Source organism: Primulina eburnea, chromosome 10, assembly GCF_022965805.1.
Source record: "Primulina eburnea isolate SZY01 chromosome 10, ASM2296580v1, whole genome shotgun sequence".
Classification (NCBI taxonomy): domain Eukaryota; kingdom Viridiplantae; phylum Streptophyta; class Magnoliopsida; order Lamiales; family Gesneriaceae; genus Primulina; species Primulina eburnea.
The window spans coordinates 3,190,205-3,205,377 of NC_133110.1; the positions used below are offsets into that span (position 1 = coordinate 3,190,205).

At 33.8% G+C, this 15,173-nt stretch overlaps 2 protein-coding genes and 1 pseudogene across 2 annotated transcripts; 1 reads left to right on the forward strand and 2 right to left on the reverse strand.

Moving 5' to 3' along the window:
- Window positions 1-1,304: 1,304 nt before the first annotated feature.
- LOC140842536 (protein CANDIDATE G-PROTEIN COUPLED RECEPTOR 7-like) lies at window positions 1,305-2,963 on the forward strand. The gene has a single exon (XM_073210514.1). The coding sequence runs from the start codon at window positions 1,437-1,439 to the stop codon at window positions 2,742-2,744; it is 1,308 nt and encodes a 435-aa protein (XP_073066615.1). The 5' UTR covers window positions 1,305-1,436; the 3' UTR covers window positions 2,745-2,963.
- A 3,270-nt stretch (window positions 2,964-6,233) lies between these two features.
- LOC140803687 (uncharacterized) lies at window positions 6,234-6,659 on the reverse strand. Its single transcript, XM_073159583.1, has one exon. It carries the CDS (start codon window positions 6,657-6,659, stop codon window positions 6,234-6,236), a length of 426 nt encoding a protein of 141 aa, XP_073015684.1.
- A 2,972-nt stretch (window positions 6,660-9,631) lies between these two features.
- On the reverse strand, window positions 9,632-13,364 carry LOC140842538 (glutathione S-transferase L3-like; annotated as a pseudogene).
- Between the last annotated feature and the right edge of the window lie 1,809 nt (window positions 13,365-15,173).

Genomic DNA, 15,173 nt, shown 5'->3' on the forward strand with positions numbered 1-15,173 from the left:
TTTGAGTTATTCTATATGGATGAAGGTCAAAGGAGTAGATTAACAAGATAGTTAAATATCCGAGTAAATAAAGAAATGTGTCCTTACATATCATAGCAGAATTGTGGAATTTTCCAAAGTTTGAAAAAACATCATCACTTTTATTAACATGGACGCAAAATTAATAGGTGTGATGAAATAATAATTTATTGAATATGATCTAATTTGGATTTTGATAATGATAGAGTGCATCAAATTTATATGTGCGATTGGTTAAATAATTTATATGGTAACAACTTAATCAAAGTCTCAATGTTATGATGTGATCACATAATAATTCTTGACAAAAACTCGTGTGAGACGGTCTCACGGGTCGTATTCGTGAGATAGATCTCTTATTTGGGTCATCCATAAAAAAGTACTACTTTTTATGCTAAGAAAATTACTTTTTATTGTGAATATGTGTAGAGTGGACCCGTCTCATAGATTAAGCTCCGTGAGCACTCATAATTCTTTGGTTTAGACAACTTTTCTAAAGAAGAATAATTTTGAAATTGTTTGTTAAAATAATACTAACGTATATGTCTACAGGGATTCTAAGAATTTTTTTAGGTGATTTATCCATTTATGTCAAGTTTAGCATTTTTATGTAAATTGATCAAACCAAGCACATATAAACCAATCCCGATATAATAAGATTAAATTTTTTGGTTCAGAAATAATTAAACTAAAACATATTATTTATCATAGGAGGATACCTGATGTAGCCAAAAATTGGATTATACGAATTACTCTGCAGGTTCGTAAACGAATTCAAGTAATCGTAGAAAGATATTTCAGCTAGTTTGTAAACGGGTCCAAGTAGCCGGTGTAGAGAAATCTTTGTGAGTTATCATCTACGTCACAAACAAACGTCTGAGACGTCAGGGTTTGCCCGGCGTAGATATTTCAACGCTCAAGTTAGAAAACAATTTAAAGATGTTAATTAAGAGCTAAAAAGTTTAAAATAAAATCATCTCTCTTTTGAATAATGAGAATCTTTCCTTATTTATAATTTTTTTTGGAGTGTATAACGGATTTGGACCTTTATATTTAATTTAGACCTCAATAATAAATTGAATAAGTCATTACCCTTCAATACCTTTGTTTTTACTCAAACATAAAGCTAGCACAGCCAAATCTAACGTTTTATAAAAACTAACGACGTGATTTAAAAATTAAACTGAATAGGACTGTAACGAAATATTAATAAAAGTATGAGGGTAAATATGCAAAATGCTACAAATATGGTAATTTAATTTGCATTTATTCTTTCTGGTCAGGAAGCGCAGTATACATTGCTTCCTTGTGGCGATCCAGATCTTAGGGGCATTATCGGAACCAAAATCCTTTTTCACGCGATATTCAACTCCTTCCTCCTAACAGCAGCCGCCTTCCGCCGTCTCCACCGTACCCAAATGACGAAATTACCTTTCCTTTTCCTCGTCTTCTCCCTCGTTGTCATCCTGCCGCCCATGGCCGCCGAGATCAAAACCCTGAAAATTTCCTCCGATTCTCGTGCCATGATTCTCTTCGAGCGATTCGGATTTACCCACACTGGTCAAGCCAACATCTCCGTGTCTTCGGTCTCCGTCGATTCCCCCGGCGCATCCGCTGATTCCTCCCACCTCGGATTCTTCCTCCTATCGGAAGAATCTCTAATTCAAGTCCTCGTTGAACTACAACAAACCCCTTCTTTCTGCGTTCTTGAATCGAAATACACTACCCACCTCTTCACTTTTCGAGATCTGTCTCCGCCGCCGCGTTCCTCGTTCCAGCGCTCTTATCCGATCACTTCCCCGAATGAGTATTCGCTCTTCTTCGCAAATTGTGCTCCTGATTCTACGGTGTCGATGGAGGTGCGCACGGAGCTTTATAATCTCGATGGTCCCGTGAAGGATTTTTTATCGGCCGGGCTGACTCAGTTGCCCTCGTTATATTTTTGTTTCTCAGTTGTTTATTTTGCGTTTTTTGGTTTCTGGATTTTTATATGTTTGAAAAATAGGAGGGTTGTTCATCGGATTCACGCCTTGATGGGGCTGTTGGTGATTATGAAGGCGTTGAATTTGTTGGCTGCGGCTGAGGATAAGCATTATGTGAAGGTTACTGGAACGCCGCATGGGTGGGATGTGTTGTTTTACATTTTCCAGTTTATTAGGGTCGTTTTGCTGTTTACGGTGATAATTTTGATTGGTACTGGGTGGTCGTTCTTGAAGCCTTTCTTGCAGGAGAGGGAGAAGAAGGTGTTGATGATTGTTATTCCATTGCAAGTTTTGGCAAATGTGGCTTCCGTTGTCATCGGGGAGACAGGCCCTTTTATTAAGGATTGGGTTACTTGGAATCAGGTTTTCTTGTTGGTGGATATCATCTGTTGCTGTGCAATTATTTTTCCGATAGTATGGTCGATTAGGTCGTTGAGGGAGACATCTAAGACCGATGGGAAGGCTGCAAGGAATCTAGCAAAATTGACTCTTTTTAGGCAGTTTTATATTGTAGTGATTGGGTACCTTTACTTCACGAGGATTGTGGTGTTTGCACTTCGGACAATTGCTGCTTACAAGTACCAGTGGGTGGCCAATGCAGCTGAGGAAATCGCCAGTCTTGCATTTTATGCTGTGATCTTTTACATGTTTAGGCCAGTGGAAAAGAATGAGTACTTTGTACTCGATGAAGAGGAGGAAGAAGCAGCGGAGTTGGCTCTCCGGGATGAAGAATTCGAGCTTTGAGTCGGAGATTCAAATGGTACACTTTTTTGTGTTTACACCAGCCTCACATTTGAAGATATTGAGTTTGTTTAGCCAATCTATAGACGCATTTCTCTTAAAGTTAAGCAGCGTACCTGTTTCTCTCTCACATTCTCCAAGAGAAACATTTACTTTGATGTTATAGTTTGACTTTGGATTATGAAAACGTTTTATCGATCTGTCATTGAATGTTGTGTTCCACATCTTTACTTCATTATGATTATGATATAATTTCTTCGTTAAATGAACTAGGATGTAGATGGTAGATATCAAAATTGTGCGCACTAGCAAAAATGGCTTGGGATCTTCTTTCTCTATTTCTGCAAAAACCTTGTCTTTTATCTGATTGTTATTCTGACCATTGGAAACGAATGTGTTAAGTCGTCGTTAGCACTGTGGTTTTTGTTAATAATGGCTGTTGTTCGTTTCTTCATTTAATTATCCCCATCTATTTGACTTCAAAGATCATTATACTGGATTAGTATTGTCTTCCCAATTGTATTATGCAATAATTGTTAGTCGGTTAGTCCCCAGGAAAATGGCTATGCATTGAGTCAGCCACGAGTAAAACATGAACATGTACTGCATATGTCATGGACACGTGTCATAAGTATCATTCTGAGTATCCAGTGTTTCGTGGCCTGATGTGTGCAGCTGGTACATCCATAGTTGTCACAATGCGCGCTTTTTTGCACTTTAAGCGTGCATCGGATACAAACAGCTTTTTCTTTTAAAAAATTCTGATAGTGGATTTACTCCTTGCGCTTTTATTTACTACGGGCACATCAAATATATGAAGAGGTAGAAGGATGAAAATAGCAGCTGGTGAGGAAAATGTTATGAGAACTTAAAAGTGATAGCAGATCATTTTATTAGGGTTTCTATTGTTTTGAGCTCGAATATTTTCTTGTCCCCTCTCCAGTCTACCCTCCCTATACAACGGTTTGGCCCTGAAATGACTTGCTGATTCTAGACTTGAATATTGTCATAGATCTTGGGAAATTTATGAGTTGTGTTTGAAAGAATAGAAAATTAAAGTGATATTGATTAGTTGAACATCCGAAGTTCAAGAAACGTGTAGTTTTTGGCTTTGTGCCCACTTTAACACCCTTTTCATGTCTTTTATTTGGTAACAAGCCATGCTGTTTTGTTCTTTGTCACCAAGTCACGCCCATGCGTTAAAGGTGGTTTTGTTTTTTAACCGAACCTTCTTGTTTTATCCCAGAATAACAATCAATTCTGTGGTTAGAGCAATCCATACCATTTTCATTGTAAAGCAGCTTTGTCCTTTAAATTTCTATTTATTATTGTGTTGATGACTGCTATTTGATTCAGAATAAATTTTTACCTTTCTTGAGCTATTATTTTGTATGCTATCCTTCTTGTAGCTTGAACAGTGAAGAGATTCTTCCATCCAGCATCCTAAGTAAACCCAACCATGGTTATATTTCAAAACCGGAACCATTTCCGAAGGACTGAAACCAAGAACCAATGACCTATCCGTATGCACCAAATTGTCTCTAAAATATGGGCAATAAATTATTTGGTTAATGTTTGTCCTGAGCCAGGTCTAGTATGAAGCTCCTCTTGGCTGCTGCCTTTGTTTATTATATATTATGTCTTTCCTATTCTAAGCTCACTTTTGTCTCTTTGTTATTTTTTAAAACCTGAAATATACTTTATGTCGTAAAGGATGGTTAGAAATCCTTTATCTTTTAAACCTAATCGCTCTTTTGATTTCGGATTTAGGTTGGCCATGTTTTTCTCATTGCTGGAAAGCTGTTGCCAATGGGTTTTTGGCATATGAATTCAGCCTTCCACCTCAGAATATAACTGTGTTTTTCTAATGCATTTGGCATCAAAACTTGGTGATTATGTTATGTGTTTGTTTCACATCACCTGCGCATGGCTTTCGTTTATGATTGTTGATGATTGAATCGATAGATGTACATGTAATTACACCATGATCCTAATTAAAATTTCAAAAAGAGAAGCAATCTTTTTAAGTATAGGACTGATGCGTGGTTATGCTATTAAGTTTACCAGTTTGCCTTTACTTCATCAAACCTTTGTAACATGCTTTGACATAAAAATCCTCCTTGTCGTGCCCTTCATATTTCAGAGATTATGGTAGGCTTTTTTATTTATATAAATTGATTGAGGTTGAGAGTATGCTTATCTTGCATAGTATTGCTTGATTAAGGTTCCAAGCATATTTAGATGCGGGTAAGAAAAGTAGAATAGGCCATGCCTTTTTTTAAAAAAAAGTTTTGAACGATCCGTAGTAACTTTACCTTGTCTACTTGGTTAAGAAGCCACAGTATCATTGATTTCAATGACTTCACACCCATTTTTTTAGAACTTATTCTCGATTCATGATGTATTTCCTGCTGCATGTTTTTTTCTCATTCTTTACAAATTCTTTGGTGAATGTGTGAATGAAGAGTGAAGCTTATAGTTTCGTGCCCATGTCCGATCAAATTTTCATCTTGTTATTGTTGATTCAGAAAGATTGTACAACGTTATACCTGATTAAGAAAATTCAGTAACGTAGTTCGATATTAATTGAATATGATATGGATTGAATACAAATGTTCTTGAAGTTTGTTTGTTTGTTTGTTTGTTTTTTTTTTTTTATAGTATCAAGATAGAAATTTTTTCTATATACAATAATAATAAGCTCGTTAGCAATTATTTCATATTGGTTTTAAAAGTTTGTCATATTTTTTTACAACCAGTTTTACACTTCATGATGACTATCATATATTATCGGTTTAAAAATAATAATTATCATATATTATCAAATTTTTTGCCAAACCAAAATCTTGCCACCTCTTTATTTAAATAAATACAATTCAAATATTAACACCCGCTAGAATTAAATATGTTTTGCATATGTCAAACTCATTTAGTCATTACTACACCTGGAAATGTTTCGATTGAATGGTGAAATGGACAATATATTAAAATGAGAGTGATTGAATATTATAAGATACCATATGTTTTATATAATATTGTTTTTGGCAATAAATTGAATTATAAAATTGATATAGCTTGGTTATGTTAGATTACTTGATCAAAGGTAGCTAGGTTTATTGTAGTAACAACAATAGCCCCTCGTGTTTATCGGATGATCTAAAGTTTACCGTCAAGTGTGGTGGATATTAAATTTGAAATAAAACGATAAATTATAATTTTTTTTTTCGAATAATTAATAAATATAAATGATAATATTGTAATTTTAATTACATAAACTAATAATCGCAACCAGACTTTTGATAAGATTGAATTACCAATCTTATCTAGTCAACCAAAGGTAAATTATATATATATATATATATAGTAATTAATGAAAATGGACATGACATTGCATTAAATTTATACATAATTATATTATTTATAAGGAAAGAAAGAAATAAACTTTTTTTGTTTTGGGGGGGGGGGGGGGGGGTTGTATATAAATAAACATTTTCAAAAGTCAAGTTCCTTCACATCCATAGGGGTGGTGCAGGACAGAAGCCGACGGAATATGGCTCTAAACGCAGCAGCGGAAAAGTCCTTCACCTCCTTCATCACCACGCGCAGCCGAAATTCCCTCATCCGGAGGGTCCTCCACTTCCTTTCCCTTACCGTCGCCACCATCTCCCTAACCTTACCGAGACATTTCAGGGTTTTTTCAAGCGGAGTCTCTTTTTTTGAGAATGTGTAGCTTCTGAGATACATTTGCCTGCATGATATACTGTCCACCACCCTACTGTGCAGCCGCGCTCTGCCATGCACTGCGGCGGACTCCATGAACTCGACGTCGGATTCCGGCCACTTGTAGAGGTTGACATAGGTGGCCCTGACTGGAGATCTCGCGTCTTCCACACAGCTGGATATGCAGATTTTGCTCATTTGATCTGAAATGTTCTGTTTTTTTCTTGACTGATGCCGATACGGAGTACGAATTTTGTGTATAATTAGGCCTTTTAAATTTGCAAGAAAAGCCTATGTCTGCATCAAGAGGTGTATGTGGTGGTGGCATATAATATATGGAATATATGATTAAATATATATATATATATATATATATAGAAAGTCAAATAAAATAATAATATCTTTTTTAGGAAAAAGGATCATGAAGCGTTGAGTCACCATCAGAATAATTACTTAATATTGTCAAAAATTAATTATAGTTGAAAATATGCTATGTGGTGAAAAGGATTGCTTCAACATTTATCAGTCCAAGGAAAAACCATATAGTACTGATAGATAGATATATAGTCACTATGCATCTGAAAATTAAGTGCGATGGAGCATCCATAGGGACGGATACGGTACGGTATATCGTACTGAACTATAGTACCGTATAACGTATCGAAAATATCGGTATGTAATTTTTCCATACCGATACCGAAAATTCGGTATAAATTCCATACCGATACTGGAAATTCGGTATACCGCACATTCGGTATACCGAATTTTCGGTATGAAAAAAGTTCATATCGGTATCGTACCGACACCGAAAATTTTGTCGGTATACCGAACTTAAATTTTAAAAAAAGTAATAATAAAAAATTATTTTCGATATTTCGGTATATACCGAAATACCGAAAAAAAAAATATTCCGTACCGATACCGAAAATTTCGGTACGGTGATACCGTACCGAAATTTTCGGTATACCAATTTTTCGGTAAGTTCAATATTTTTTTCGGTACGATTTTTTGGTATTTCGGTATTTTTTCTCATCCCAACATCTGGCATTCCAGTTATTGTCATCTGACGATAGTTCATATCCTTTTATTCGACATTATATATACATCATGCCAAAACGAGAAAATTCAGCAAGAAATAAATGATAACAATAATGGATTTTGAAGAGAAACCTCTCAAGAATTCAGATTAAACTATAACTGTGGGGTACCAACCAAACTATTGCACATAGTCGAATATTAAAGCAAATGAATCAAAATAAAGTCAGATATCGGTAAAAACATGAAAACCACCACCCATCCATGGTTCGTTCGATCTTACATGTGGGAGCACTTGCCCCCACAGGATTTAGATGGTCCAGATTTAGCCATATTTGTGATTTTTAAAAAAAAATTGTGAACCTCATGTATTTGTGGTTAAATCTGGACCTTTGATCTATATATGGGGCACTGCCCCCACATGTAGGGTGAAATATTCCCCCATCAAGATCATGTATATACATCATTTTCTGGGTAGAGTTTGTAATTATGCCAAGCAGCTGGGGCGGAGCCAAGATCTTGGTATAGTGTAGGCAACAATATATTATAATTAATAAAGCAAAAAAAAACACTTATCAATCGATAGCTAAAAATAATAGTGTGTCATAAAATTTGAACATAAGTTACGCACAGCCAATAACATTGACAATTGATGAGAAAACGTCAAAAAAATGCGAACTATACAAAATTCAAAATCAAAACAAAATATGATGTAAAATATATGTTTGAAAAATAAGCATGATTTCATTATCGATTGAAAAAAGCATAAAATTATAAAATAATTGAATGATCGACAAGTATTGAACGAAAAAACGAACCTAAAATTCTATTTGCAATATATATCAGATCCAAAAAACTCTCGCGTATTTCTACAAGGCTTCATCCCAGAGAGTTCAAACTCCAAATACTATCCTGTATTATTATTATTATTATTATTATTATTATTATGCAGCTTCACCCAAATATGAATATTTCTATAAGAAATTCAAACCACTATGGCACTATACAATTGGAATAGAAACTAATATTCATGCAGTAACTTGCATGGTGCGACCGTGAATTCGTGGGAACTTTTTAAGCAAACATGAGCAATTTTTGGTGGTTTTTAATTTACTTGAGAGGAGAACTTTCGTTTGGCGAGATAAATGGAAGTTAACTTCTATTTAAAAATTATATTAATAGCGGAAATATATATATATATATATATATATATTAAAAAGAAGTTTTCACGTGCACCTCTTGCTTTATAACAATAATAATAATAATAATAATAATATTGGTTTAGAAAAAATATATCTTTTTATCATTACATAAACAAGCCGAGATAAAATCTTTTGTTTGATTGCAAATATTTCGGTAAGGATGAACTTGATGGATTGATTACAAAAAAGAAAAAAGAAAAAAAAGAGAATATGTTATCATAAATTCATAAAGCCGATGTATTAAGAAAATTGAACAGCCGCATTTGCATAGCCTTCAGATGTAATTACGCACATATCTCTTAATTCAATAAGATATATACCATTAAAATTACTCAAAAATGTCAGCAGTTGGATTCGATTTCTTCGATAATGAATATGATAAATAGATTCGAGCATTCGTAATTTTTGAGAGATTTAACCCCCAAAAAATACAATCATCTAATAATAATCCTATATGATAATGGAAATCATATAGATAAATCAAATTTATGAGCTAATTAGCTATACGATCTTCAATGGATTAATGAAGCAAGGATAATATTTATAAGTAGATGAGGTCTCTTGTGATACGGTCTCATGAATCTTTATCTGTAAGACGGTTCAAACCTACCAATATTCACAATAAAAAGTAATACTCTTAACATAAAAAGTAATATTTTTTCATGAATGACTCAAATAAGAGATCTGTCTCACAAAATACGATCTGTGAAATCGTCTCACACAAATTTTTGTCTTATAAGTATTTATTATAATCATTGTATGAGGCTAATTGAGACACTGTAAAACAAAATATCCGCTGATCCAATTCCAAACATCGAGACCAATCCATCAAATATATTGTTAAACCTACATTTTGTAGTCATTTTTATATTGGCAACCACTTTCTTATGGGAAAAACTTGGAATTCGCTTTGCAGTGCAGAATTTCCTCAGAAAAATGGTAATGGACATTACCTCCTTATGGCAGCATATTTGAATAAGAACATATACCTCACCACATGCTTTATTTCCAACAGTATTACTTACAATAACACAAACAGAGTCTGATAATTTATTACATATTTGATTGGTAATGGTATAAGCACAAACAATAATTTCAGTATCATATATGTATAATCACGATTTAGCTTTCACCCTGCATGAAGATGTAAATTAAACAATGTGAATATAAATAATAAAAAAAAACGAACGAACGAACAAAATTATGCATTAAATTTGTGCGCGTTGTGGGCACAAGAAGTTACCAAAAATCGTTTTTTGATATATGCCAGGAGTTTTTCAGGGTTGCACTTTGTTGGCTTGTAAGCATCAATCTTATTTATCGCCTGGATAAAAATTTGCATGAGCTAGAATTTCAGACGCGGTGAGAGGTGAAGACATGAGCAATCAACTATGAAATATGTGTAAGGTTCATGTGAAATTTATGAGATTTCGTGCATGTAGTAGTTTACATGGTAGTTTCATAGCTAAAAATAAAATATAAGAGCATTCATCCACAAGGAATCAACTATCGGTATACTTCACCATTTGGTTCGTCGGATGACAAGATAAAGATCTATAATATGCAAATAATTAACTGAAATATATGAATATTATAAATATGTTTAACTCAAATTATAGAAGTTGTTGATTGAGAGATAAGGACGTGAAATCTTATGATTTGCAATAGACGAGATAGCAATATAGCAATCACAGAAGAGAAAGAGACACGGGAGAGACACACTTACACTCTGACAGTACAACTACAGGACCAAAAAACTAGCTTCGATTATCTATTGTTTTTAATTTATTTAAATCTGTAATAATCTAATATCCACTTAAAACACCATAATGATAATAGCACCGAGACATTGCAGATATGGCTTGCACACACCATAAATTAAAGTTCATTTTGCAGATACAGAATGTGGAGGAGCGAGGAAATTTAAAATCACTGGAAAGCCTATTATTTCTAAAGATTTGCTTCGATTAGGAAAAAAACTGCGGACGAGATAAAACCTCTTGAAAAGGTTCAAGCATTTTCACAATTGCAACAAAGCAAAAGACAGAGCATTGGATCCTAATAACGAAAAGCTGTAAAAATAGAACCCCAACAGCAGTAGGCGAAATTTACACCTCCAAGAAGTGAAACAGCAAAAGAATCCAACAACACACATCTAAGAAGGCTGTCGCTGTGTGTTGCTATTCCAAACCAACGGCTCAAAGTGCAAGCAACTATTCCGATAACTACTAAAACACCTCAAGGCATAAACAAGGCATAAACAGATTAGAGAGAACAGTGCATGTTTTAGCATTAAGACCTTTCACTGTCAAGAAATAATGAATGGATCAAATACCTCAATCCATGCTGCTAGTTTTGGCCTGCCTGATGTAATGTTGTGTTTAAATATTTCTTGGAAAATGATGTGAAACCTCTCTACAAATGGAGCGTACACAGCATCTACCTGCAGAACGATTGACATTATGATCACCCTTTTGTCACACTACTTTCTAGCAATCATCACACATGGTCAAACATTACCTACCAATCGCGTTATTTTTCAAAAAACATTATCCAGAACCAACTCGAAATTCACAAATCTCCAGTAGTTCTAAATATTTTTCTAATATTCTTTTTTTTTTTTTGGTATGATGAAAGTAGGGGGAGGGGGTTGGTTGTTGACACATGGGATGAAAAATCAAATACCTGACTGAACTGACCAAGGAAGAATGGTCCATCATCAAACTTATGAAGGGCGGTTTCCAGGTAATCAAATACAGCAGCTGTGTAACAAAATATTCATTAAACCAATCAATATCATGATGGACAGACCTATGCAGTAAGAAAGGAGAGGCTACAACAATACCAGCTTCGTTGACAGCGTCTCCTTGAGTGATGTATACAGCTTGTTTATGAATGTATCACTATAGACTATCAACTCCTCAGCAAATTTCAGTTTGGCGGGATCCTGTGGTGCTCTCACATTAAGATTTATTTATACGAAAAAACAATTGAAGGAACGAAAAGATCAGATTCAGAAAAGGAGAACTCAAATCATATATTACATCAGGCAGTAGAGCCGGTCCACCAAAATTGCTATCGACGTACTTAACCAAATATAGGCTCTCTCCAATGACTTGGCCATTATGTTCTAACGCTGGAACCTACAGATGAGAAATGAGAAAAGTAAGCGTAATGGAGCCTCCAGTAGCTTGACTACGAGTAAGTTCATTTCAATCTGACAGTAGTTCATATCTTTTTATTCAACATTTATCACGCCAACCATGAGAAAATTCAGTAAAAAATTAATAATAATCACAGCTACTTATCATGGATTTTGAAGAGAAACCTTTCAAGTCTTTGTCCTTCTCTTTCTTTTTATTTTTGGGAAGGGGTTCTTAATTATGAAAGAATCAGGAGTGCATTGCATATATAAGAGTATCAGACTGAATGGGAAAAAAACTCGGATATGAGTTAAAACATGAATATCAGCACCATCAAGAACAGATACCTTATTTTCTGGGTATACTTTCTCCTTGTACCAAGCAGGCCTGTTCTCAAGGTTAATTAGAACCAAATTCACTTTATCATGTAAACCCTGCATTATATAATTTTTTGGGGGGCATAAGAACAGAACGAATTCAAAGACAATAGATTAAATCCAAAATGCTATCGGGTATTTTTATAAGGCTTCAGCGCAGACAGTTTAAATTCAAAATACTATCCGCCATTATTATGCAGCTTCACCCAAATATGAAAATGTATATCAAAAACTCAAGCCACTATACAATTCAAGTGAAAGTATAATCAAAATATGAAACCGATGACATAATTTCCTTAGCATAAAGTTGTCGTAAATCTCCCGACATGATAAATCAAATGACAACACATCCATATCCTTGTTCATCAATTTATTTTCCAGTCAACCCAAAAAACAAAACACACATAAAACAAGTCAATACTAATTCCTTGATAAGCTTCATTTAACCATAGACCTACGACACAAACACATTTTGCTACTTTCCAATTAATGAAACAAGAAGTAATGACAACAAAAACTGGCAAAAAGGCACACCGCACACCTTATAATTCCTGACAATCCATACACGCTGAGCATACGGGCACGTATCACTGATATACAACCTTCAGAAAATAAAACACCCTTCGAATTATTCCACATCAGATATAGATTTTCTAACAAAAAATCAGGATACGAACATTAGTAAATCACGCAGTAAAAGTACCTAGTTGTTCCATCAGAGAGAGGCGGCGGATCAGAAGTCGAATCCAAAACCGGAGGAAGAACCTCAAACACGGCGCTGCAAATTCACAAAACAAAAATTACTTCATCACCACAAACGAGTAAAGCAATCCAGAACCACATCAAAATCATAAAAAATTCAGAACAATCCAGTATACACTGACAAGTTGATCTTTCAGAATTCGAGGAAAACCCACGATATCAAAAAAAAGCAAAAAAAAAAGGAACTCACGGAGCAGCCATTAATGCTTTTCTTCGAGTTCAAAAGCAAAGGTACTGAAGATACCTAATGGAGCAGTGAAGCCTTTATATTCAACATGATCGGGTCCGTAGCAGCCAACAAACTTCGTTTGATGGCATGAAAAACGATATCGGCTCCGTCACTGCTTACGAGTATGGACTAGAAATTCTGAATATTATGCTAGAATGCGTCAAAGTCAAATAAAAAGTATTGATGCTGACATGGACGGATTTTGGTTCCCCACAGTCAAATTAAACCTCACATTTTCACAAGTTTCGATCCAATTTTCTGACAACAATTAAAAAGTCTAATGAGAAAAAGTATTCAATTTTTTATTTTTTTAATAAAAAAATATTATTTTTTGATAGTTATATAAATGAAAAAAATATCTAACTTAACTTTTATAAATTTTAATAATTATTTTTTTACTTAATTTTTTTTAAAAAAACGTCAACTTATCTTTTATTTGACTATTAATTTTGATGAAAAATTTCTTACCCTATTTTTAGATGTGATTTTTTATGTGTATAAAAACTTTCTTATTTTAATCATGAAGTTATATATATACTTACAATTTAATATATATGATAAATGTGAACTTGTAGTCGCTATTTTTTGATACACATTAGTGTTCAAACCATGATAGCGAGATAAATAATTCCTGACAAAATGCCAAAAAGTTTAATCGCCGAAATCAGTTGAGACTAATAAGCACAATAGATCAAATTATAATAAATGAATTTAGAATTCGAGTTGTTGCAAATACTGATATTTAATTACTATGATATAGTTATTAAACTTAATCTAGACATATCAATTTAAGTGGATGATTGAGATTATTAAACTAAATTATAATTTAACTAGAATGCTAACAAAATTTAACAAATCAACTTGCACGTGCTTTGGAATACATCGAAATGAAATGGATTTCACTTTAAAAGAATGGATCGAAATTTCAAATTTCATGCACATAAACAAATACTTTGGATTTAAATAATAAAATTTTAAAAAAAAAAATCGTATTAAATCCTTTGCTTTAAACTAGCCATGAGAAAGTAGATGAAGCCCTCTAACGAGGAGTCCACAATAACTTCAGTGAGGTTGGTTGTAGAAGTCCCAATTATCTACAATGACAAAATTACTAAACTAGAGCATTGCAGCAAAACGCATGCGGAAATGTTCGCGGATTATCTAAGTAGTTATTATTTATTGAGTGAAATCGTCTACGATTATGGTTGTACACCATTAGTCCTTCGATCCGAGACAACGTGAAGCTCTGAATACTAACATGCATTTTGATTCGTTTATCGACTCTATTGAGGGTCATCGAGTGACGAGGTTAGATATAATTTTGAAATTCTTAAGAATCAATACATTGGAGTTGATGATTCACCATTTGTCTATGGACGAAGATATCTTATATGATATGATGAGTTAATAGTGTAAGAAATTTCTGATCAGAGTAAGACATGTGAATTTTGGAAATGTGTTTCTTCAGTTAAACATATCATATCATTGTTATTACTCAAAGATGCATCACATCTTTATCGAATTCATATGCAACTCTCGATATACCAATGGTTGCATATTTGATCAGGATATATGAGATGAAAAAACCATAATGTACGTTAACCATAACTTAAGATTATTGTAAGCACTATCAGTAATACCTAGAGGATCATGAGACGATAATAATATATGCTCTTAACATGATCTAGTCTGAATAATGTATGCTATCAGACTTGAGTTCTGACATTTTTGATCAAAGAATTAATGAGAAAAATGAAGCTAATTAGGATAAGTTTGAATAAGAATAAATGTCATTTTGAATCTACATGAAGTTGTGAACAAACGACTAGCTATATCCCCGAATATTGAGGGTCATACAAGTATAGGATAATGTGTTTTCGTTGAGATAATCAAGTTCAAGAAGTTGAATTTGACACTGCAATTTTATGGACATAAAAATCAATGAAATTTTTGATATTCGAAAC

Excerpts from the sequence above, each read along its gene's own strand:
- LOC140842536 (XM_073210514.1), top strand. The coding sequence starts at position 1,437 with ATGACGAAATTACCTTTCCTTTTCCTCGTCTTCTCCCTCGTTGTCATC.
- LOC140803687 (XM_073159583.1), bottom strand. The coding sequence starts at position 6,659 with ATGAGCAAAATCTGCATATCCAGCTGTGTGGAAGACGCGAGATCTCCA.